General features: G+C 47.6%; 1 protein-coding gene and 1 long non-coding RNA gene across 3 annotated transcripts in view; one reads left to right on the top strand and one right to left on the bottom strand.

Annotated features, from left to right (window-relative positions):
* The window catches only part of LOC135370024 (uncharacterized), a 147,964-nt gene that overhangs the window by 12,656 nt on the left and 108,830 nt on the right, over positions 1-26,478 (bottom strand). For both annotated transcript variants that reach the window (XM_064603694.1, XM_064603702.1), the window contains one exon: positions 25,379-25,567. In XM_064603694.1, coding sequence (XP_064459764.1) covers positions 25,379-25,567 — 189 coding nt within the window. The remainder of the gene's footprint in view (positions 1-25,378; positions 25,568-26,478) is intronic.
* LOC135370014 (uncharacterized) lies at positions 758-1,578 on the top strand. Its single transcript, XR_010415182.1, has 2 exons — positions 758-925; positions 1,398-1,578. It is a non-coding gene; the product is annotated as an uncharacterized LOC135370014 (long non-coding RNA).

Here is a 26,478-nt window from a genome sequence, read left to right as displayed (position 1 = left end):
AGCATATTTCTGCACGTAGAATATTTGTGACGGGGGCTTGTCCACCACGTCGTTCAGGTTCCTCAACACGTTAGCAACGAACGTAGATTTGCCGCACATGGAGGGGCCGCTTAAGATACAGCGAAAGGGATGACGGAAACGAAAAGGTTCGGGGGAAGACATGTTGCGTGCGTACACGTTGCACGAAGAGAAAGAAGAGACTGAGACTCGAAGAGAAATGCATCGCTTTTTATTTACACATCCTCGTCGTCGTCGTCCTCTACATCGGAACTGCGTTCCCAATACAGATTATCCAGGCTAAAGTTGGACTTCTTTTTCGCCAGTCTGTCCGCCGCTAAGATGCGGTCGAGCGTCTTCATCTTGTCCTGACACATTTCTTGACGTGCTTGCAACCATTCCAGACGGTGGACTTGAAAGGCTTCCTCCACGATGCCGCGTATAAATTCGCGAAGTTCTTCGTTTTTTGTCTTTTCCTTGCGACGACGAGAAACGCAGGAGAATAAACCACACATGGCGTTTTCCACGTATCGGTCAGAATGATGACGCGAGCGCGGTGCGCGCTGCCTTTATACAGATAAACGCGCGCGCGCAAAGAACGGAGAATGAAAGCGAAACTGAAAAGCCACCCGTCGCCGCTAGGAGCGCGCGCGCAGCAGCAGAGAGCCGAAACCGAAAACACCCGCGGCCGGCGCAGGGGGCGCTAGGAGCGCGCGCGCGCGCATGCGCGGACGGGTGGAGCAGAGGGCGCGCGCGCGCATCCATAGCGTCCGCTGCGCGTCGCCTCTCTCAGTTTCTCTCGGACCGTCGCGGAAGACGGACGTGCGCTCCGCGCGCTCGCTCACTTTCTGGCTGGATCTCGTAGAGAGCAGACGTATGTTCTCCGCGCTCGCTCAGTTTCTGCCTGGAAGTTGCCGCGGGGGAAAAGGTGAGTGATTTGACGCGCTCCTTTTCTCGTATGTTTGCCGTGTTTAGCGGTGACCGCGCTCGTGTTAAGCCTTTTCTCGCATGTTTAGACTTGTTTTGCGGTGTCCAAGCCTGTTGACGCATGTTTAGCGATGTGTGGTTCCCGCCTTGTGTTAGCTGCGTAGTGTTGAGGATAGGCCTAAGCGATCGCCCCCGTAAGCCTCTTTCCTCGTATGTTTGCCGTGTTTAGCGGTGACCGCGCTCGTGTTAAGCCTTTTCTCGCATGTTTAGCGATGTGTGGTTCCCGCCTTGTGTTAGCTGCGTAGTGTTGTGGTTAGGCCTAAGCGATCGTCCCCGTAAGCCTATTTCCCCGATGTGTACTGTTTTCTGTTTAGCAGTAGCGGTTAGACCTTTTCTCTCGCATGCCTAGACTTGCTTGGCAGTGCTGTCATTTTTACCTGCCGCTAGTATCTTGTTCTGTCTTTCTCGTCTAGAGCTATGATGGTGGCGCCATCTGGTGTGATGCCTTGCAACTAAGTGGCCACCTGTCGTCGATCTCTGCAACTGCTGGGTGCAAACTACCAACATGGCGGGTGCTGGTCACTCGGGTGTTGCGGAGCGGCTTCTTCGCCGCGGCATCGTTGATTTTCGAATAAATTGTTTCTCTCCACTCTATTTCCATCTTTTTATTTTATTTTCTGCCTATTATTTTTCTTTTTTATGGACTCTCATGGTGCACAACGCTCAGCTGGTCTGGACACGAGTTAGACTTTCCCCAATTAGTGTGGTGGCTCCCTGGAGGGTGCTGATTAATGTGGGGGGTCCCAATTAGCTCTAATTGCTAATTAAATCGTGTTCAGGACAGTTGGGCGTTGTGCACCATGAGAGTCCAGTACCTACTACTTCATTACACACAATCCAGTTTGCGACCTTCGCAGTCCTTTGATGTGCATTAGCGTTGCACCTGTCCTATGCATGGCATGTATTGTACCTGTCTCCACTCTTCCATGCGAGCGCTACAGATAAAAGTCTTGACCTGGCAATAACAACAATTCGTGGTTGAACGTCGCGGGACAACTGTGATCATGAGCGACGCTGGGGTTTAATTTTGCCCACCTGAGTGTTCTTCATCGTGCCCCAAAATCTCAACACACGGCACACCGTATTTAAGATGCCTCACCAGGCAAACACTAAGGAACCACGAACCCCCATATTTAATGCCAACGTCTTTGGCGTTCTGGGACCAGCTGTGGACATCACTGTTGAATCACGCTTCGCGCTATATCAAAAGCACGGCAAAGGTTGACCGTGCTCGTATATGGGATGGACCGCGGCATCCCGCCGCTCAGTAGGTGACGCTCGCAGAAGTCTTTGGAATAACTTGATCTTAGGAGCGTAAGGCATGCACGCAATGCGAAGCCGCAGTGGAGACTTAATACAACCCAGTGACTTGCGTCATTTTCGAGATCCTCTGATCATCAGCTTGCTCTTGTGCTCGTCTGACGTATGTGTTCTAGGTTGAGAGTAAGGATTCACTTACCTTATTTCTACGATTGCGCTGTGTGTGGCGCGCAAGAAACGCGCGCACAACAAAATGTGTAAGAGCAAGCGGCTGTTATAACTGACTCGGAAGTGCTGCCACATCTACAGATCTACAAATTACGTATTTCTGAAATATGCATATTTTTTCACTCCTGATGAAATAAGGCTGAGCATGGGCTACACAAAATACACGAACCAGGGTGTCTACCAAACTGCGGCCCCCAAATTCCCCGACTTTTCCAGGTTTTCCCTGACCATTTCAAGCGAATTCCTTGACAAAAACAAAAACGAACTTGGTGTCTGATCCTACGTTTTGATACAGATCCCTCATAAAACAGTCTATTTATTAAGTATTAGTGAGCCTATCCCACGTTTCTGCCTCAGAGCTTGTCGTTCTGGCGAACTTCTACTCGCGGTAACGATGCTGCGGCATCGCCACTCAACCACCAGTCGGCAATCGCGATTCGCTGCGCATCATCACGGCACTTGTCTGCAATTTTCCCTGACTTCAGCTGCTTTTTAGCCAAATTCCCTGAGAATCCCCTGACGTTTCCAGTCACATCAAAATTTCCTGACAATTCTCTGTTTTCCAGGTTTTCCAGGTTGGTAGACACCCTGACGAACATAACCATCAATCGTAGATGGGTAGAAATCCAGCGAACCGGTAGAATGTAGGAAGGGAGTTGCCTCAGGACAGAAGCCGCCGATATTTCGAACAGAGACTGTTCTTCTTCAGACTGTTCTTCTGTTCTTCTTCAGAAGAAGAACAGTCTCTGTTCGAAATATCGGCGGCTTCTGTCCTGAGGCAACTCCCTTCCTATAACCATCAATCGTTGTATACAACGATTGATGGGTATGTTCGTCAGGGTGTCTACCAACCTGGAAAACTTGGAAAACAGAGAATTGTCAGGACAACGATTGATGGGTATGTTCGTCAGGGTGTCATGGGCTGTAGCCACGAACTGCTGTGTGTGTGACGTTCCTGCAGGCTTGTCTATTGGATGTCATGCACCGGCTAGCCTGCGTTTACGCTATGATGTCAGATTTTTGAACATTCATTGCAAAAAGCTTTGACGAGAATCCCGGTTCATGATGCGCCAATCTCGGGAGAAAAAAAAATAATACAATGCTTGTTTCGTGGTGTGCATGTTAACAAACGGCTGTCAATATAATATTTGATAATTTGTATCACTGACGACGCGCGGATTCGAATTCATTTGTATGACGACGCGCGGATTCGAACTCTGGAGAGCCTAGCTGTTGTTTCTATACAAAAAGCGAAATAGAAAGTGCCAGACAATGAAACGCACAGAATCTTTGACTAAAAACGATGTTAATTAACCAAATTATTTGTTTTACTTGCATCTACAGATTTTTACGGAGATGTTCATGCTTGTCAATAAGTGATCTCCATACTTTCCCTCCGACGTGTGTGGAAAGACTGTGACTCGGGAGGAGGCGTTTCGTAAGCTGCATCTCTGAAGTAACCTGCAGCGTAATATTTTGCTGTGTATGACACCGCGGAGTTGACTGACACGACTGACAGGTTGGTTCTTGTGTAACAACACGCGCAAAATTTATAGAATTATTTTTCATTGTTTTATTTATTTATTTATTAGTACCCACCAAAGGAAACAATCCTTATGGCTGGCGCACTTCACACGAAATAAATAAATAAAATAAACGTCACAGTAAAAATAGGTAACACTGGTAAAACGGTGGTAAGCATCGCGTCAGTAGCTAAGTAGATCACGTTTCATTATATGTAGAAGTTGAAATATATCAACATCAGTGTCACGAGCAAAATCATTGAACTCTTGATGTACACGATATAATGGGCAATGTCCACGGTGGACAGAGGGGTAGAATAATATTGCAGAATGTGTGGGCCTGTACGGCACATGTAAGTAAATGTCACTGAAAAGATCCGGACCATCGATTTGCCCATGAATAAGCTTGTGATGATAGTAGAAATCGCGAACCGTCCTCCTCGCTGGTAATGAACACACATTGAACCTGGGGAGGGTACATCGTACTTATAATAACACGAATTCCTGAGGTATCTATCATACAATATGCGCATCAATTTATTTTGCACACTCTCAAGTTTTTGATTTCAGTCAGTTTCAATGAATTCCACACAACTGAAGCGAATTCTAGTCTGCTGCGAACGAGTGCTGTGTACAATGAAATAACACAAACCGGGTCACGGAATTCCTTTTGTAAATCTGATGTTAAATCCAAAAGTACACACTGCAGTGTGCAGATGATACTAACATGGTCGCGAAAAACAAACCATAGGAAAAAACGACACGCGGGTCACGCGTTGCATTAACACGTTCAAAACCAGTGCAGTTAACTAAATAGTTACACAAGAAATGTTTTGTTTGGTAGTTAATGATATAATTTTCGTTACGTTGATATACGGAGCCGAATAACATGATATCATCAACAAACAAAAGTATAATGGTACGTTGCAACGATAAAACAATATTTAACAAAAACTAAAAATAATAAAGAGCCTCGATTGCTGCCCTGCAGGACTGATGGAGGACAAATGGAGTCGTAAAAGGATCCGCGAGGCTCCCAGACATACTATGAAAGGAATCGATGTTCTGAGGCTGGAATACATAGAAATGTGGCGAAGGCCATGGCCTTCGACTTAAAAGCACCCATCAGCTTAGGAATGTTTAAAATGCCTTGCGAGCAGGAGGCCGAGCCACCTGTTTGGCCTCTGGCAGTAATACCCGCTTCCGTGTTTCCCCCCCCCCCCCATACCCTTTTAGGCAGACACCTGTAGTGCATTACTTGACTTATAATTCGTTATGGTGATTTGATATGCTTCCAATGATGACCCTCAACCCATGTGTATATTGTAAATAAAGCGTAGCGTCGTCAGACAGTCTACGGAAAGAGAACACGTCTCGCTGTCTCTCCTTCGGCACACGTGCCGCCACGACGACTCCCGGGGACAAGTTCCCCGAGGTTCCTTACAGTTTTTCAGAAGTGGGATCAGTTCCCTACAGCCCACCTGTCGCTACACGAGCGTCTCACGACGATCGGCTCCGAAGTCCTTCAATCTGGCAACCGTAGGTACAACGACCATGCCGCCCATAACACGAAGCAACGGTTCAACAACGGAGAAGAACGACGGCGACGAGAATCCAAATGGACCGCCCGATACGACGCAGAACACCCAGCAACCAACGGAGCCCCATGGTGATCAGCGCGGACAGCGGAGTGACCTGGACGCTCTACTGGAACACCTGCGATTACAGGAGGCAGCGCGAGATGCCATGTTTCCGGAACTATTGCAAGCCCGGACCACCAAAGACGACAGCCCAGTTGCACGACCTATTCTCCCGGACTTATCCAAGGAAGTGCAGACCTTCGACGGCCACGGTGACGAACGTCAGGCGGAAGAATGGCTGAACACCTTCAGTCAACTGGCAACGCAGTGCAAATGGAACGACGACGCAAAATTGATGTTGGTGCAAGCCAAGCTCTCCGGACCAGCTGCGCAGTGGTATAGAAGCAAGGTGAAGGACTGCACGACGTGGGAGTCTTTCGAAGTGAACTTTAGAAAGATGTTTGCACCTGGTGTCAGTCTGGTGACGAAGTTCGACGACATGAGAAAACGTGTACAACGCAAGGGTGAGTCAGTCATGCAATACTTTATGGACAAACTACATTTATGCAAACGCTGTAACCTAAGCGATGCCGAAACCAAAGATCAAGTATTGTTGGGTGCTCTAAACACACAACTTTATCAAATGTTGGTGCCAAAAATGTATGCATGCCTAGAGGATCTGTTACATGACATGAAACGGTGTAGCGAACTAGGACAGGAACGACGAGAGCTATTTGCGAATATAGTTCCTAAAACGCCCCACCAGAGAGACCGAAGCCACGCGTCAAATAGTTCCAAACAACAAGGGGGCATGTCCGCTCCTGCGAGGGACGACCGCGGAAGGCTAAAGTGTTACAATTGCAACGAGTACGGCGACCACATTTCGAAAAATTGTCCGAAAGAGAGGCGACTGAAATATTGTACTTTGTGCCATGAAAATGGACACGGAAGACGCGAATGTACTAAAGCGCAAACTAAGCCGAAAGAGACGCTTTGCGTAGGAAGGCAAAGCGCTGAAAAGTACATAAAGGAAGCAACGATAAACGATCGGACTGTCGCAAAAGCTTTCGTTGACCAGGGTAGCGCGGTAACCATCATTACGGCATCGATGGCCCTTCGCGCTAGCGCTACTGTGCAAGCCGTCGATGAAGCCGATGCCCTATTTGGCCTGGGCCAAGCAAAAACAATGCCGCTAGGAAAGTGTATCATCAAAGTTGCTGTCGACGATGTAGCGGCATCTGTAGAGGCATACATTGTCGAAGATAAGGCAATCTGCTACGATATGCTGATCGGACGCACCTTTCTTGATCGCGAGAATGTCATTATGATCAAAGTGAAAGACCAGATGAAACTTTACGACAGTAGCAAAGACGGGCCGTTCATAGATCTTCAGCTTGAGACTACAGAAGCAAAGCATAAACTAGTCAGCACCGAATCCGTGGGGGTACCACCCAACACTGTCCAATTTGTAAAAGCGCATACTGAATCAGGAGCGGCAACGTCGCTGATTATGCTGAAGCGGGAGAGTACCAACAGCGGCTATCTGTTAGAACTATGCGACGGAGAGACCAAAGTGCCCGTGGTTAATGACAGCGACTCAGTTCTAATGGTGAAGAAAGTATTCAGCTTAGGAAGAGCCGAAGATGTAAGCTTAGCTCCGACTACACCAGACCGTGCAGAAAACCCTCAAGGCGCGGCCGACGAAGAAAGCGCTACAATGACGTGTGCAATGCCAGTAGAGTGCGCGCCAGTGCTCATCAGGCTGGAGGATGTTACACTAGGAAGCGATTTGACAGAAGAAGAAAGGACATTCTTTCTTAAGAAGTTAAACGATTATCGGCAATGCTTTGCGATGAACTTGAACGAGTTGGGGAAAACAACAGCGGCGGCCATGGTTATAGAGGAGCTCGAAAACTCTAAACCGGTTTATTCCCGACCGTACCGCGCCACCCATGACGAAAGGGAAAGGTTAAGACGCATTATCGAAGAGCTGAAAGGCGCGGGCATTGTCCGCGACTCGTTTTCTCCCTACGCAAGTCCTGTCCTCCTTGTGAGAAAGAAGAATGGGGAATACCGTAAGGTGGTAGACTACAGGCGGCTAAATCAGCAAACCAAAAAAGACAGATTTCCGTTATCTCTCATTGACGATCAGTTGGACAGACTGAACGGAAATTCTTATTTCACAACGCTGGATCTGGCGAACGGGTACATGCAGGTACCAATGAGCCCAGAGTCAATCGAAAAGACAGCATTTACAACGCCAGACGGACATTACGAATACATGTACATGAGCTTCGGCCTATGCAACGCGCCAAGTGTATTCCAGAGGCTCATCAACCGGGTTTTGGGAAGTCTCCGCTTCGACTCTGCTATGTGCTATCTCGATGACGTACTTATACCCAGTAAGACGATAAACGAAGGATTAAATGCACTGGAGAAGGTTCTCCGCGCTTTTGATGCTGCGAATTTGACATTAAAGCTGTCAAAGTGCGAATTCTTCATGCCGGAAGTTACTTTCCTAGGCTTTAAGATAACGAGACAGGGGATTCAGCCGGGCTCCCTGAAGTTAGAAACTATAACCCATTACCCAACGCCGAAGAACGTACATGAGGTACGACGATTTCTCGGACTGGCTAGCTATTTTAGAAGATTTGTACCCCACTACGCGCAAAAGGCGAAACCACTCACACTACTTACTAAGAAGGATGCAAAGTTCATTTGGAGTGCAGAACAAAAGTGCGCCTTCGAGACGTTAAAGGAGGAGTTAACTAAAGCACCTGTGCTCGCCCTGTACGACCGCAACGCGGAAACAGAGCTCCACACCGACGCTTCCCAGGACGGCCTTGCGGGAATGCTTCTCCAGAGGGGAGACGATGGTGAACTCCACCTTGTCCACTGTGTCAGTCGGCGTACGAGCGAAGCGGAAAGAAGATACCACTCGACAAGGCTGGAGCTGATGGCGGTAATATGGTCCATCGAAAAATTGCGAGCATTTCTTGTGGGAATCCATTTTACGATCTACACTGACTGTCAGGCCATCGTCTTCATGAACGCTATGAAAACGAAGCTACCGCAGATTGCTCGTTGGATGGACTTCATCCAAGATTACGACTTTACGATACGGCACAGGGAGGGTGCCAAGATGACCCACGTTGACGCCCTGAGCAGGGCGCCTGCCGCCGACCCCGAGGATGACGAGCAACAAAGTCGACTAGACGTTTGCTTCACGATGGATGAAGCGGAGCGTATTTCGGCAGTCCAGACAGCTGACAATGAACTCCGACAAATAATTCACGCACTTAAGAAGAAGCCAGAGAAGAGAACAAAGCGCGAGAAAGGGGAAGTTAAAGGCTTCATGCTCAAGAATGAACTGCTATATAAAATATACGAGGATGACGAAGGGAAAAGGTTGCTGTTTGCTATCCCTAAGAGCAATCGTAAGGCGATGACGATCAGACATCACGATTTGATGGGGCACAGCCACGCAGAAGAAACAACAAACAAGATTTTGAGACGATATTGGTTCGTAGGTGTACGCAGGTATGTAAAGAGGCACATCTCGCAGTGCATTGAGTGTTTGCTGCACAAAGGTCCCACGGGGAAGAAACCGGGAGAATTGCACTCCATCGCTCCAGGCAGCCAACCCTTTGAAATCGTACATATGGACCATCTCGGACCCTTTCCGCGAAGTACGCAACAAAATCAAGAATTACTTGTCATCATCGATAATTTCAGCAAATTTGTAGTGCTGTACCCCGTTCGCAATACATCGACGAAGAGTACCCTGAATCACTACGTTAACTGTTACGATGTGCCCCAGAAAATCATCACCGATCGAGGGACAGCATTCACATCAGCACAATTCGAGGAATTCTGTGAAGAAAAAGGCATTCAACACGTAAAAATATCTACTCAACGACCTCAAGGCAACGGCCAAGTCGAGCGAGTGCATCGGACTCTCATACCAAGAATCGCAATGGCAATTGAGAGGCCAGATCACAAAGACTGGGATAAGAACATCCAAGAGATTCAGCGTAATTTGAATACCACACGAAGCAAGACAACGCAAAAGACGCCGTTCCAGGTGCTCTACGGGTTCAACGCCAGGCATCAGGACAGTCAGTTACGCGCACTGGACGCGGACGATTTCCCCCAGGCAAGTTTGGACCGTGTTAGACAGACGGCTAAAGACTCCATCGAAAGGCAACAAACAAAACAAGGTCAGCACTATAACCTGAGGCGGCGAGCCGCCCCAAAATATGATGTAGGCGACATTGTTGTTGTGAAACGTCTGCCCGTGCACACCGGGAGACCGACAAAGACACAGCAAAAGTACAGAGGCCCTATGGTCATAGATGCCGTCCTTCCGAACGATACGTACCATATTACACATTTGAAGGGGAGGCGTGGACGACGCGATTATTGTAGCACGGCGCATGCCGACCAAATAAAGCTGTGGCTCTCTAGTCGCGACCAAGCAGACGAGACGACAGAAGAAGACGAATCGGGGACAGAGTCAGCTTAGCGGTGAGAGCATACCCGGGATTGTTGTTAGACACTTATTGTTTACGATACGATAAGGGTCTCAAACATGTAAAACGGTTACATATTGACGCCCTGGCTCTGATACCGGATTTATGGCTACATGTGAATTTTTGTTTGTTAAATGTTTTATGAGTGATGTTGTTGCTAGTTAATAAGACTTGCTTTGCTAACTATGTGTTTCCCGTATGTATTACCACTGCGTTACCTGAAGTGTAGTGAATTCCATGAACAAATTACTATCTATGTTATCAATAGAAATTCTACAGAGTGTAGAAGATTTATGTCACGAAGATCCACGTACAGGGACTCCTGTGATCATTGGTGATTGTTTGTGTGTATACGGGACATTTTATTCCATGTCACTCTGTAAGTGAGATTAACGCTATTTAATTAGCTTATTTTTCTCTAGTGTGCATATTGCCACGTACCATGTAAACTTTTATTGATTAGCGGTGTCTGCTCGACTTTTGTTCATTATCACATTTCGGGGCGAAATGCAAGTAGGATGGCCGAATGTGGCGAAGGCCATGTCCTTCGACTTAAAAGCACCCATCAGCTTAGGAATGTTTAAAATGCCTTGGAGCAGGAGGCCGAGCCACCTGTTTGGCCCCTGGCAGTAATACCCGCTTCCGTGTTTCCCCCCCCCCCCCATACCCTTTTAGGCAGACACCTGTAGTGCATTACTTGACTTATAATTCGTTATGGTGATTTGATATGCTTCCAGTGATGACCCTCAACCCATGTATATATTGTAAATAAAGCGTAGCGTCGTCAGACAGTCTACAGAAAGAGAACACGTCTCGCTGTCTCTCCTTCGGCACACGTGCCGCCACGACGACTCCCGGGGACAAGTTCCCCGAGGTTCCTTACAGAAAGGACAAATACGTACAAAGCCCGAGTTCCTAAGAAATTAATGATGAAAGAAGGAAGTCATTGGGGGGGGGGGGACATGTGCGTTCGAGCCCTACAGCTGGCTAACCCTTCCAGTGACTTTCACACATACTATGTTCTTGCGGTTAGATATAATCATTGAACCATTTAGAATAGATGGGTGACAGACCTTCATACCAACCGTATCATACTAACGTTTCCAGTAGAATAGGATAATTGACTTTATCTAAAGCTTTTGTCAAATCCATCTGCTGAAGAGTTCCGAGTTAATGTGTAACAACATGGACAGAAGTGTCTAAATTCGTCTCGACGAATTTGCGTTTGATGATGTCATGCTGGCACTCACTAATTTTTGTGCTGAGGTAAGGTACTAAACGATTATGGAGTACCATTTCAAATTTCCTGGCAAATGTATTTAGTATGGACACTGGACGATAATTAGTAACGCTACTGCAATCCTCACCTTTTAGTACTGAGGCAAGAAGAGAGTGCTTCCACTGTTCAGGAAAAATACGTGACGATCGACAGGGAGAGATTGTGTGGCATAGTGGAGGAGCAAGCATGTCTATGCAAGCCAAAGTAATGAAATTGGGTATGCCATCTGTTCAGGCAATGCACTTAGGTTTCAGCTTACGTATCGCCGACCGCACATCGTGCTCCTCAACTGGTGTACACGGCAAGAAATTGTCTTTTAAATTGAAAGATTTACTGGTCGTAGAGTATCGGAGGAGAAGCAGGGAAGTAAAGTAATCCTCAATCAAGTTAGCCACTTCGAACGATTTATCCAAGTCCTGGCAAGTGGAACGCAAGAAAGCTGTGTGGCGGTCGGCCTTCCTTTCTTCATTCCCATATTTCCAGAAGTAGCTGGCCTCGGAAGCAAGGTATGTTCGACTGCTCTCAGATGAACACCCCTGTCGCGAACGAGCACATAAAAAATATAAATATAAATAATGTTCCCCAAGCGTTATGAACAGCAGTATCCAATGAAACGCAGTAGCTTCTCCTCCTCGTCTCCTGTAGGTAACGGGATGCGAGGAACTCTGGAAAATTTCGTAGCATTAAAAATTGAATTTGATAAGTTTAATTTGAGCCGTCATTCAACAATTCAGTTTTGTTCTGCTAATGTATTACAAACTAGGAATCGCATGAAGTCGGACCTTAAGCATTTGCAACGGGTCAATGCGTGACGTAAATTTTGCGCCGTCCAGAGCGCATCATGTAGTGGGCCTCTGGTATTTCTCGTTTCAGTCTAATTGGAGTCGCAGTCTAGGCACTGAGTCAGACAACATAATTTAATTTAAGTTGATTTCACTAACTTTGAATGAGTGCCTTCGGTCGGGAAAATTGGCGTACATTTGGTTTTTCCGTATCCCTAACAAGTTTAAACTATATATAGTCTTTGTTCTTCTTATTATTATTTTCAGCCCTAGTCATAGAGGCGGTTCATCACACAATAACAGATGCTTCCATGACGATTTCTTAGATAGCATATGGTCGTGCCCCCTAATCATTTGGCACAGACGACAGTTGTTACATCACTGTTTTGGAAATACTTGATCGGGTGAACGTCAGTTGCATATGCTGTGTCTTTGTTCTCTAAATATATTTTAATTAAGCTAGCATTTAGGGTTCCCCTCGGTTTTAAAGCAAAATGCAATGTGCAGAAAGTATACTCATGATAACAGAAACATCTCAGTAAGAGCACCAATGCCCTGAATGCAAGCACGAAGCTGACACCACAACATGGTGATCCACATACAGAAAAAGAAACGGAAGTTAGGTTTTGTCTTGTCCCATGAACCGTCCGTGACTAAGGTTTCCTTCCTCACGAGTGACGCTGCGGTTACGATAGGGCAAGTGCGCCTACTCAGGAATATTGAGGACCGAAAACAAGTAAGAGTAAGTCTTGTCAGGCACAAATGGAAAGACTGCGTGACCCTGCTGGTCGCTGACGGCCGGTGATAACAAAAAAGGAGGTCCAGATGGCGTCCCCATTCGGCCAGGACAGATGTTGAATAAAGGTACGGAACAGCAGGCGAGTTACCACACGCCAGATAGTGGTTTATTAAAGAGACAGTCGCATCGACCACAGATCGATTCCGAAACGACAGTGAAATGCGGTCCCCGTCCTTCATCGACCATGACTCCGAAAGTCCCATCCCGATCGACGGAACACTTTTTCCGTAATTCGTGTGTAAGCGGCGCTGGAGCAGACGACCGATGTGGCGTCAAGCGGAACTCCCTGCTGAGAATCTTTAGCAAGGTCATAAGGAATCTGACCAATAAGGACGCGGAGAGCCACAGTCGTCCGTGTAGCTTGCAACTTGCATGAGCACGGTCAGACAAGTGAAGGCACAAACGAAGATGTCGGACTCAGAAAGCGAAAGTGGCGAATCGTGCTATTTAAATGCCTTTAGTAATAGCTCTGCTGGCGAATACATGTTTGACGACGACTTATATTCGACTGATCCCCTTCCTCTGCAAGTCGCTGGTGATATACGTGCCGCAGCTGCGTTAGTGCAACAGAACGAGCCTCATGACCAGGGGTTTAGGTAAGTTCATGAGGGGAGTGCTCTATACTTGATCCCGTGACATTCTCTACAACGCCGGAAACAATTCAAGTGTTTGTGCGGCGTCTGTGCTCCCCAGGACCCGGATGAGTGCCTATGCTGCAGTGCTGTTGATAGAGTTGTGCAATGACGGCAAAGTACAGTGTAGCACGCAGCACACTCTGTTCGCAGATATCTGCCTTCGGCCATAACTGCTGGTGGTGTATCCACCGCAGTATTTCAGCGACGATCACAGTCTTCGCCTTCTGCACCCACCAGAGAATAGGTACGTTATAGATAACTTGAGCAATCCTTATATTTTCGTCGTTGTCTTTGTTGTTTGCACACATGACGAATGCCCCATGAAAGAGACGAATACTCTAACCAACTGTGCGACTCAAAGGCCTGGTTAGGGGGCTTTGAGTTAAAATGATTGTCAGGAAAGTGCTGTACTACGTGCTTAGGAACGTGTCCTTTCTTTTTACAGCTACCTCAGGTTCACTGCTTATTGTGTTTACAAGCTGGGTTTGGGGATTCCTTGGACCCAGGAACAGCGACAGATACCTGTGTGTGTCGTCCCCATGATTCGTCAACGTTTTCCATCCCCGTCCTATCATGGCTATCATCGTTAGTGTGCCTCATTTCCTGTACACACCTACGACATAAAAAAATTGTGCAGTTTCTCATTGAGAAGTGAGAAACAGAATATAACAGAAGTGCAAAGAAATATGAAGGAGCAATAAAATATCTGGTGTAAAGGTTAAACCTGTAACTACGAAACCATTTTTATTTTCGCCTCCATCGTCGCCAGACTGAACGACCAGTTGAATAACTCTTTGTGCTCGCGCGCGACAGCTGCTCTTCTTGGAACTCCGCCACTCGTGACCCATTTGGTCAGCTCGCTTTTGTGGCCCTATAGAGGCAATCCCTTGAGCCGAAAGCACTGTGGACACTACGACATGTCCAAGATGGCGGACGGGATTAACAGATTTAGTCCAAGTGGGGGCGGAGGATTTCACGTGTCCAACCTAGTTAATGTAACCAATTAGACAGTTGGTTTCGCTTTCTTTTGAATGTTTTGATTGGCGCTACCATGTTGGTGGGCAGCGGCCAATTGTGGTCTTTATAAGCGGACACCCGCTAATTTGCGACAGCTCGAGCGGGGACTTTCACCACTGGAAGGTCTGGGACCTTGTCGCCTCATGTCCCCCGAGTTCTCAACCAGTAAGCCTTTGCCTTGATATGTATATGCCTTGTATATATATTAAATATTGTTGCTGTTGAGTTATCCCTCTCGTCGGACGTCTCCTGCAAGCGGCTACCGTACTCGCAACACATCACCGAACCCCTCTACGGAAAGGAGAAACTTTACTGGCGCAGCACGACAGGATGTGTCCATCTACGGAGAGCTGAAGCATCTCGACGGACGAGTGAATACCTCCAAAAGAACAGCAAGAATCAAGGTACGCATCGAAGTCAAGCAAGGCAGCAAAAGCAGCGGACTGTCCAGGAAACTGAGCGGACAAGTCCAGGTCATCAACGGAGAGCCACAACTAGTCAACGAGGACCGGGTGTGCAGTGTGTGAACGTGACCGCGTCAGGGGAGCCAGCACAGCTTCGACGACGGCGACGAAAGTGAGAAACAACGGACACTGAAGTGTCGGCACAGGGTGAAAGAAAGCGTCATCCACGGAAGAGCTTCGAAACAATTTCACGAGGTAGGTGAGAATTGGTTGCTCTTGAGGTTCACGAGTAGATAGCTACCGCGTAGGGTTTAGTTATTGTGTATCTCAGAGTTCCGGTGTGGCAGGACGATCTTTCTAGTGTCCGATAGTGTCAGTGGGTTCACATGATACCGACTGGTTTGGTCGAGCGAACAGAGCCGAGCAGAAAAACTAGGGTGTCGAACAATAGTTAATGCTTACTCGCTCGAGGGCGAAGCAAAAGAAGGCAAAATTCGACACAGAAATGGCAGACGAAAACAGAAGTAACACTGCTTCTGGCGCAGGCGCTACCGAAACCGTTAGCGTCGAAATCTTGCGGCTCCAGATCGAACTGGAAAAAGAACGATCACGGAGAATAGAACTTGAGAGATTTCGAGATGACCGCTCGCCATACAGTGAAGCGTCGACTACACGAACGCGCGAAGAAAATCTGGCCTACTTTTCAAAAAGGCTTAAGAGCGTTTTGCTTCCGCTACCAGCCGACCGCGAAGTGCCCATGTGGTTTGAGAGAGTAGAAGGTGTTTTCAAATCCTACAAAGTACCTGAGGAGGTTCAAAGTCACCTCATATTACCGCTTATCGCAAGCAGGGTAGGTCACTTGTACTCAAAGCTAACCACCGACGAGCTAGACGACTACCAAACGGTAAAGGAGGCCGTGCTAGCAGCACTCCGTTTGTCCCCGGGCGAATATAGGAAGCGCTTTTCAGAAGCAGTCAAAGGGAGGGACGAAACATGGTCGAACTACTGGGCCAGGCTACGCAGTTATATCGCCGCATACGCTAAAGCACGCGAGGTCAAAAGTTACGACGACTTGATAACGTTGATCATCGCTGACAGGTTCGTAGACTCGCTGACAGAGGAGGCTCGACAATTTGTAACGCTCCAGATCACCGACGTCAAACCCTCCGAAAGCGACATTGTAAAAGCAGTGGAGAAATTCGAGGATGCTAAGGGCAGGGGAAGCGCAGTTCTAGGCCACAGAGACAAGGGAGCTTCCGACCGCCGTAAAGAAAGCAACAAAGACAGAGGGAAAGATGATAAGAACTCCCAACAAAAAGGGAATGGGAAAGACCGTCAAGAGACAAAGAACGGGTTTTCCTGCTACGTATGTGGAGGGAAACATTTTGCAAGAAATTGTCCCAAAAAGATGTCACCAGACGGTGACCACACAGCTCCTAAAGCAGCAGACAACAAGGATTCTGCACAAAGACGCGTGAACCGTGTTGTGATAGCTAGGGACGACGAAGTCCAAAATGCATCTGATGACGCACAGGTAGAGAATACTACGTTGGTGGCGCGCGTCAGCCCAGCGGCTACGGGAGATAAAGAGCAGCTGACTCTCCCCATTCGCGAGGTTCAATTGCAATGCGGGACACAAAAATTTCGCGCACTGATAGACAGTGGGGCGGACGTGACCGTTGTTCGCGCGGATCTTTTTCCCGAGCGCAGAGGTGATGCACTAAGCCCGCTGTGGCTCGAATCCGCCTTCGGACACAAGGTAGCCGCGGAATTGGGCGTACTACCCGTCAGGCTGATAGGCACAAGCAGCGACCAGCAGGTAGAAGTTAACAAAGTCGTCCCAGTAGAGTGCGCTTTTACCGAAAAGCTAGCCGGAGATATAGATTGCCTCCTATCACTAGAAGCGTGGGATGCCATTCGGAGTGTCGAGGAACCGGACGCGCTAAACGCAGCGGCTGCCGTGGAAGCGGAATACACAGACGAGCTAGACGCGGGTTTAGCGGGGTTGTTTCTGCAAGAGGACGCGGACTGCGGCGGTGCCCAACACATCGCGGTGGTGAACGCGGTAAAAAGCACGGCGGGAGGGACCGACGCTGAGGCCGGCGAGAGAAGCGTATTCAGATCAGCCCAGCGTGAGGATACGAGCCTCGTGGACGCGTGGGAACAGGGTAAAGCAGGCGCTCACGGTATGCTCATTGACGACGGTATCCTTTATCACAGGGATACAGTAGCGGGGCAAAAAGTAAAACAGCTCGTTTTACCCGATGGTAAACGGCGACAAGTCCTCCAGCTCGCGCACGATACGCCGTGGAGAGGCCATCTTGGAATGCGAAAAACGCTAAATCGCATTAAGGCGACTTTCTATTGCCCGGAGATTGAAAAGGACGTTCGAGAGCACTGTGCAACATGCCACGGATGTCAGGTTAACGCGGACAGGAATGCAAAAGACAGGGTACCTATCGCGCCACTCACGCGACCAGACTACCCATTTCAAGCAGTGAACGTTGATGTGGTAGGCCCGTTCGAGATCGCGTCGGCACGCGGGCACAAATACGCACTTTGTGTCACCGACCTTCATACTCGTTGGCCCGAAGTGATTTGCCTTACGTCCCCGACCGCAAAGAAAACGTGTGACGCGCTGCTCGAAATCTTCTCGCGGACGGGTATCCCGGAAACTATCTGTTGCGATCAGGGCAGCAACTTCACGTCGCACTTAACCCAGGAGTTCCTCAGAAGGATCGGGTGTTCCCCACGCTTCTCGACGGCAGAACACCACGAAAGTAACGGGGCGGTCGAGCGGTGGAACCGTGTGTTCCGCCGCATGCTATTTCACGTGGTACGGGACGACCCCAGAAACTGGGATAGGTACATCCCTTTTCTCTTATGGGCGTACAGAGAAGTCCCGCACGACACCACGGGTGTGTCACCGTTTCAACTTCTCTACGGTAGACAACCAACAGGCCCGCTAGCAATTCTAAAGAATACCTGGGAAGGGCAGGTAGGACCCCCAGTTCAGCTACGAGAGGCGCCCACCAAATATCTCGAACATTTGAGAGAAATGTTCAAGGCGGCGGCAGAAACTGCAGGGCCAGTTACCGAAAAGCGGCAAGCGCGGTACGTGGAGCAGCACAATCGCAAAACAAAACAAAAACAATTCCAACCTGGCGACCAGGTTATTGTTTTCGATACCAGCCGATCAGCAAAGCATCAGGCAAAGTGGAAGGGCCCCTACCAAGTAATAGGGAAACGACGACACCACTCGTATGATGTACTAACGGACGACGGAAAAACGCGCACGATTCATGCCAACAATTTAAGGGCCTACAAGGCCAGGGTGAATCACGTAGGAGTCATTTTCCAAGGAGAGGAGGAATTTGGGGATGTGGAACCCGCGCCGACAAAAAGGGACAAAGGGCAGTCTGTCTTGCCAGCCGAGGCAACTTCGCATTTGGGGGAAAGTGAAGCCAATCAGGTCAGGCGACTATTTCAGTCATTCGCGACAGTGTTCGTGGACGTCCCCAAAGTTGCAGATGTAGGTGCGCATGTTATAAAGTTACGTGAGGGGCACGTCCCGAAACGGTCTCATCCTTACCGCACACCTCAATTGCTTCGGAAAGAAGTAGAACAACAAGTCAACGAATTGCTCGAACAAGGGCTGGTGTATCCTATCGTCACTGAGTACTCCCACCCCGTCGTCTGTGTTACTAAGAAAGACGGTGGAGTCCGTCTCTGCGTGGACTATAGGGCGCTTAACGCCGACACAATAGATGACGCGTACCCAATGGAACTTCAACAGGAGCTAGTTTTTCGCGTAGGAAGGGCGCGGTTCATCACCTTGCTAGATCTACGCCGGGGATACTGGCAAATTCCCCTTGAGGTAAACAGCCAAGAAAAGACCGCGTTTGTTACGCATTTCGGTCAATTTGCGTGGCGGGTGATGCCGTTTGGCCTCAAAAACGCAGCAGCGACGTTCCAGCGGACTGTAAACGCCATCCTCGCGAAGCACCAGGAGCATGCCTGTGCTTACCTTGATGATATAGCCGTGTACTCGGAAACATGGGAGGATCACCTGCACCATTTGGAGGCGGTACTAACCACGTTAAAAGCCACGAAGTTAACGGCGAATTTATCTAAGTGTCAGATAGCGCGAAGTTCTATCCGCTATCTAGGGCACATTGTGGGATCAGGAAGTCACGCACCCGATCCAGAAAAGATCAAAACCATATCTGAGCTGAAGCGTCCAACTTCAAAAAAGGAGCTCAGGAGCGTACTTGGGTTGTGCGGCTATTACCGCGACTATGTTAAGGATTATGCAAAGATAGCGACCCCTCTAACGCGGCTGACCGGGAAAAGGGTCCCGAACAAGATCCCGTGGGATAACGAAGCCGAAGCCTCCTTTCAGGCCCTCAAATCGAGTTTAGAAGACGCAGTAGCACTGACAACACCTGACCCCGAAAAACCGTATTGGGTATTTACCGACGCGTCAGCGTTGGCGGCTGGAGCATGCCTAGCCCAAAAGGACCGCAATGGCAAAGAAGTGCCCATAGCGTTCGCAAGCCACCGATTTTCGGACACGCAGGCTCGGTGGGCGGCGATTGAACGAGAGGCGTTCGCGGTCATCTGGGCGCTCAAGAAATTCGATCATTGGGTGTTCGGGGCACAAGTAACTGTGGTGTCCGACCACAATCCTCTTTCATACCTGACCTGTACGACACCACAGGGTTCGAAGCTCGCGCGCTGGGCTCTTGCACTCCAGCGTTATAATGTGAATATTGTTCACCGCAAGGGAAGCGCGCACGGGAATGCGGACACTTTATCGCGGTTGCGGTTTGAGTAGGAATTAGGCTAGAGCAGGTGCGTTGCAATGTATGTCTGAACCTCGAGAGTCACTCGCTCTCACTACTTTGTTCTAAGGAACTTTTGTGTTTTTCCGCCATAATTTTAGTGTCTGTTCAATGTACTGACATAATGCGTTTCAACCAGCAACACGTACCATTTTCAGAGCTTGTCGTTGCAAGCACTGTCACGTTGTATTGCATGTTCAGTAGTGTCACACGAACCTTTGGTGTGATGAATTTGTACACGGGTGATTATTTCTATGCTAGTGTGTTTAACCCGTCTGTAGTTTATTCCTTGTGGTTCAACTGTGCCCCACAACGAATCTAAGGAGGGAGGTGTAAAGGTTAAACCTGTAACTACGAAAACATTTTTATTTTCGCCTCCATCGTCGCCAGACTGAACGACCAGTTGAATAACTCTGCTCGCGCGCGACAGCTGCTCTTCTTGGAACTCCGCCACTCGTGACCCATTTGGTCAGCTCGCTTTTGTGGCCCTATAGAGGCAATCCCTTGAGCCGAAAGCACTGTGGACACTACGACATGTCCAAGATGGCGGACGGGATTAACAGATTTAGTCCAAGTGGGGGCGGAGGATTTCACGTGTCCAACCTAGTTAATGTAACCAATTAGACAGTTGGTTTCGCTTTCTTTTGAATGTTTTGATTGGCGCTACCATGTTGGTGGGCAGCGGCCAATTGTGGTCTTTATAAGCGGACACCCGCTAATTTGCGACAGCTCGAGCGGGGACTTTCACCACTGGAAGGTCTGGGACCTTGTCGCCTCATGTCCCCCGAGTTCTCAACCAGTAAGCCTTTGCCTTGATATGTATATGCCTTGTATATATTTGTATTAAATATTGTTGCTATTGAGTTATCCCTCTCGTCGGACGTCTCCTGCAAGCGGCTACCGTACTCGCAACACATCACCGAACCCCTCTACGGAAAGGAGAAACTTTACTCCTGGTCATAAGTGACAGTTATGCTTTTAATGGTAGTGTCATTTTTCTTATCGTTGGCAGTATTATAACATGTAAGGGACATAGCATGTCAAATAATTTCCGGTAACGTTGCATAGCTTCACAAATGGTTCGATTATATATCGTTATCATAGTAAGTGATACATCTGTCTCGGAATGTCCACAATTTGTCATTCCCATTGAAGATTGTTCTGCCTTCATACAGAAAAACAAATTTTGATACCTGTCATTGATGTAATTTTTTAGCCCCACTGTTTCGAAAACAGTTTGCAAGGCAGTAACTTCAGAGACTCTTGGCAGAGCATTACCTCTTGTCTATGTATTATAGTAATGATTATAATGGCAGCCAATAAGTCACGCAAATGTGAATAAATCTTGTCTGTGTTGACTGAGTGTTGTCCATTCAAGAGCAACTGCATAGGTCCACACCAAGCTCTTCATGCGCACAGATATTAATTATTTGCTATGCACAGACACTTCACCTTCGTAAGGGCTTCAACTGCAATGGAACTTGTACGGCAATGAAAATCTAGAATTGTGTGTTCCTTACATTTCTGAACGTTTGCATGAACCTCGGGTAATTAACATGGGGTAGACAAGTTCAACCTTCATTTACCTTTCCCAAACGCACAATCAGTAGTTTATCCAGAACCGCAAGCTTGGGGGTGTTGCAAAATAATTGGGGATGCAGTTACATTATAAAGGCGGTACACAGGAAAAAAAATTGAGGGTGTTGGGGGGATCTAGATAGATCTCTGGGCACAACCATGTGTACCACAACCAAATTTTGGAAGGGTTAGTACATCCTGAAACGACCCCCATGCCTCAGTCCCCACTGCTCGAACACTGCACCTCCCCCTTACAGTAACAGGCCGGTATACTATTTACGGCTTATCCTATCAAAGCTCGCAGAAGAGCAAATTTCGCCAATGCCTATGTGACGGTGCCTCGTAGAACATGCAGATTTTCTGGTGAATTGACAAATCTCTGGCAGACCCCTTAACGTCTGGAGGTTTGTGCATCAGGTTACGTTTAACCGGCAGTAATGCATAGCATTGCAAAAAAGGAAACAAGGGCTTAATCTCAACGCTGCGTCAGCATCATTCATCATCTCACAATAAAGTTGTTGTTGTTGATGTCAGCCTCTGCACAAGCATTTGGGTGACCCTGAAAAGGGCCGTTTTTTTTCTTTGTTTTCCTTTTTCTTACTTCAAGTTATTTTGTCCTGGCATAAAGTTGTGAGATGTCAGTGGAAGCCATTAAGTCATTCCCCATTCTCTTCACTTCTTGAACCTGGATGAAGAAAGCACTGTTTTTAAAGATCCTAATTTGTCAGAGGCATCCTACCGGCCTTAGTATACAAGCCGGGTCTCTCAGCAAAATTGTCGTGCACACACGTATCTTCTTTGATACCGTTTCATGAGTAGATGGGACTTGGATCAGCTGCACCTGGTCCTTCTATAATACAGAACGTGAAAAGTGCACCGGAAGTTGGCCACGACAACCGCAAAAACTGCCTCACTACAGCACACAAACAGTACACAAACGGCGAGATAAAGGGAAACTGGGAAGTGGTTTAATGGCGCTTATGTTATGAACAAACGGTACTGCTTGTATACAGTGCCTGTTTCTAACACGAGACAGCGTCAGTTGTTCCTTTTAGTGATCTGAGTTCTTAGTTTATGAATTGTTCTGTGTCCAAAAATTGTAAACACAGTACATGTATTTCAGTAGTAAGCTACTGAAGCTTCAAGCTTGAGCTTGACTCTGTCGAGCTGACGAGCCTGCGCGTGCTTGTAATAGAGATGAAAACAATTCACAACTACCACTTTCCACAAAAGGAGACGAAAGTCACAGGTTGAGTAATAGGGAAAGTTTCATGGTAACGCGTCCGATAACGCGAAAAGCCAATCACTTTCATATGAATGACATCACGTTCTTTTAGTTATTTATTCTATTTGATTTATCTATTTATTAATGAGAGGTTAGGGGATAAGATATATTGAACCGATTTCGTTGTTTGCTCTTAAGTAGTGCCCATGCGCAAGAGTGACAGATCTGACTGGGAAACTACGTAGACATTGTGACTTACTGTCGAAGTTGCTGGCTCCCTTCGTTCGTGGAACACTGTCGGAACAGCGCCAAGTTTCAGTTCTTTCCTTTTCTGTGTCAATCCAAGCTGCACTTGCATGACGTTCTCATCCAGGTGCGCATCATCGGTGAAATGCAAGAAGTATACGCGGACTGCATGAATACGCCTTCCTTCATCTGGATACCTGCTAGTGATACATCTGCTTCCCACTTTCGCTTCGGCTGGCTACCCTTAGGCGTGAGCAATCAACGTCGAGGTTCTCGAAGGAAGTTTTCCTGCAGCCGGGAACGCTGCATCGGTTTCCGGACGCCATCTCACGCGAACGATGCAAGCACAGAGATTCTCCCGATTCACAAAAAGTATCCGTGTCACTAGAAAGTGAACCTCACATGTGAACGCGGGAGACGTGCAGGAAAAAACAAAGCAGCCAAAGACTTGGCGGCACACGACAGCGTCCTTCACCGCGGATTAGCCAGATTCGACCTTTCGTCCCAAGATGTTGTTGACGCTGGCGCTTTCAAGGATTAAAACGAAACTCGATCCTTTAAATTCGATTTCTCATCACCCGGGCAGTTTTGGAAGGAAAACATTTGGCTAATAGCACGTGGTAGTGTGCCGAACAAATTGGTATTGGATTCGTAACCGCGGTTCCAGACGCGACAGTCCTTTTAAGGCTTTAGGTTGGTAATCAACCGGATTAAAGATTTCATATAGGGTTATGCGTCGACGCTGGCCGATCAACTCCCGTGGCCTCTCTCGCGCCCATCGCTTTTGTGGTTGGACGACGCTACGCTGAAGGTGATTATTAGATTATTGATCAGTGGCAGTGACGATGGTGATGATGCTTCTGAAGTATACATAGCTTCAACTTGTTGCGAATGCGGGAACAACAAATGTAAAGCAATCCTGCCTACCAAAGGCGCTCATTCGAATGTTAGTGAAGTCAACTCAACTTAAATTCTGCTGTCTGACTCAGTGCCCAAACCGCGACCTGATTCAGACTGAAACGAAAGAGACAAGAAGGTGAAAACTTTCGTCATGCATTGACCCATCACAAATGCATGAGATCGGATTTTACGCGATTTGTACCTTGCAATACGTTGGTGGTGGAAAGTTGAATTGTTAAATGACGGCGCAAATTAGACTTACATTTTCATTTCATTACATTTCATACATTTCATTTACAATTCATTTTTTAATGCTATGAAATTTTCCGCAGTTCTTCACATTGCGTTACCTACAGGTGATGATGAGGAGACGTTCCTGGGTTCCAATGCATAGGAAAAGCGGAACACACTACTGTTCATAACAGTTGGGGCATATTACTTTGCAGTTGGCGTTACACAAGAACAAACATGTCAGCCGTTTCAGTCAACACTGCGGTGTGAAAAACATTCTGAGTCAGTTACAACTGCTGATGCCGCATAGTCTTACACATTTTGTTGTGTGCGTTTAAAAATACGTCAAACTATGAATTTACACGTAAGGTTTACGTGTAAACGTTTACGAACAGATTTACACGTAAGGTGTGTCAGCCTATTTGTGTGGCGACATGCTCCACGTGCGGAACGGCAGGACTGTGGATTATTTCGACTACGTGGGGTCCTTTAGACATAATGGGAAAATAAATAGCAGCCAGGAACAAGGACAAGGAAGCGCACAAAAGAACTGCTGCTATTCCTTTTATCACGTATAACAGCAAGTTTATAATCAGGGGATCTTGAAAACCACGCGGATTGTCCAACCAAACCACGCGGATTGTCTTAACGTCTCCACTGCGACGAGCAGCTTCGCCTAGCGTGCATGCGCACACTTCGAATATCACATGCATTCAAAGCGTTCTGCGACCGTCACGTACTGAGTGGCTGGATGCCGCGTGCCGTCCGTCCCCTGTATGTTCAGGGGATAGCTTTGCCGTACTTTTGTGGTAGCGCCAAGAGGGTCCATCCCCTATACGTTCCCGGCAGACCCTTGCCGTACTTTTGAGATAGCGCGGAGCGGAATTCAACAGGGATGTCCACAGCTGGTCCAAGCACGGCGAAGACGTTCGTCTGATGCATGGACATTCGTGGTTCCTTCGTGGTTATGTGGGGTGTCTGCCACAAAGTTGTTGGCGTCCTCGACGGGTTTCCAACCCGTCAAATTTACACCGCCAACAATTGCAAAAAGCTGCTTCATTTCGTTAGTGGCTTCATATCCAATCCAAGGTCAAATATTTTGCGGTGACTTCCACAGTGTCACTTCTGACTTAACAATGTTTCACAACATTTGCCGATGCAAGGTGAAGCTCTTGCTAAAGTGTTCAGTAGGCTTGTTTCTTACAAATTAGTTTCGTGCATTTGAAAAATGTAACATTTAAGAACTTTCGGCAGTTTTTGCAAATTTCAATCTTTTTCAGGCAGACTTGTGCCCAATGAGATTTTGTTCCATGAAACTCATCGTTACTCACCTTGTTAGGGCCACAAGGTTTGCCATCAAACGCAGCATACCTTGCAACCATGTAGAAAACGGTGAATGAAATGTAGTTTAGATCGCAGCAGTCGAAGAAGCAGCTGTTCACAGGGTCGAGTACACCCCAGCCCCACTCTGTGATTGATTTTTCGTACGACTCTTTCAAACGATTCTTGATGTCGTAGCGCTGTAAGGATTCATATGTTTCACAATTAGGCACTCGTTTCCGCCATTTTCTCCACAATGTTAGTTGTATGCACAACACAGGCCCACCTATTAGCGAAACGTCAGCGAACAAACAGTGATCCCGCATGTAGAATCACATAGTTGTCTTTGCTGATGCGCTGTTATGATGACATGGTTGGTTTAGAGGTGACATGGTTGTATCATACGTGAAAATAGAGTCGTACACCTTTCTTGACATTTTACGTTAACTTCACAGAAATGCGTGCGCCTCGCTCACTGCTCAATTCAAGTCTGATCTTAGACTATTATTCGGTGTATGGTTGACGTTGTGTCTGAGCAACGGAAATTCTGTTCTTAGAGTGCAATCCGCTGTGACAGTGCGTCTCAGTACAGGGTAAAGGGTAAAGATGGAGAAGCCACGTGACAATGCCAGTCCACTCACAAGACAACAATAAGGCGGTATTTGTTGACGGGCGTGGGTCTCTAGGTGTGCTCACATAAGAAATCACGTGCGCCTAGCCTTGTGCCGTCAAACACTGATATACGAAATTAAAAAAATATATCTGATATAAGTTATTAAATACTCTCCGAAAGAGTAACAGGGACTGTTAGCATCGCTCCAGGAATCGGTTGCACCAGCAAATTGGCGACCGCTTTCAACCCTAACTTGCTTCATAATTTCTGTAAGTGAATTTTTGTGAACAGATAAGTACTGAATTTCCCTCAAAGTCGTAACGGCCGCGACACTCTGGCGCTTCTCTCCGCCGTAACATCGCTGAAGCATCGGGAACGTGACGACGGTAGTGGCGGAGTTTTGCAGCAGTAAGGATTTGAATTACGCCAATATCATTTAAATGCATCTTAAGGTGAAATCGGTATTGCGAACGTATAACATCACTCGAAGTGCGTCGC

The sequence above is a fragment of the Ornithodoros turicata genome, chromosome 1 (assembly GCF_037126465.1).
Source record: "Ornithodoros turicata isolate Travis chromosome 1, ASM3712646v1, whole genome shotgun sequence".
Classification (NCBI taxonomy): Eukaryota; Metazoa; Arthropoda; class Arachnida; order Ixodida; family Argasidae; genus Ornithodoros; species Ornithodoros turicata.
Note: the sequence above shows the minus strand (reverse complement) of the source record. Positions and strands in the feature narration are given on the sequence as shown.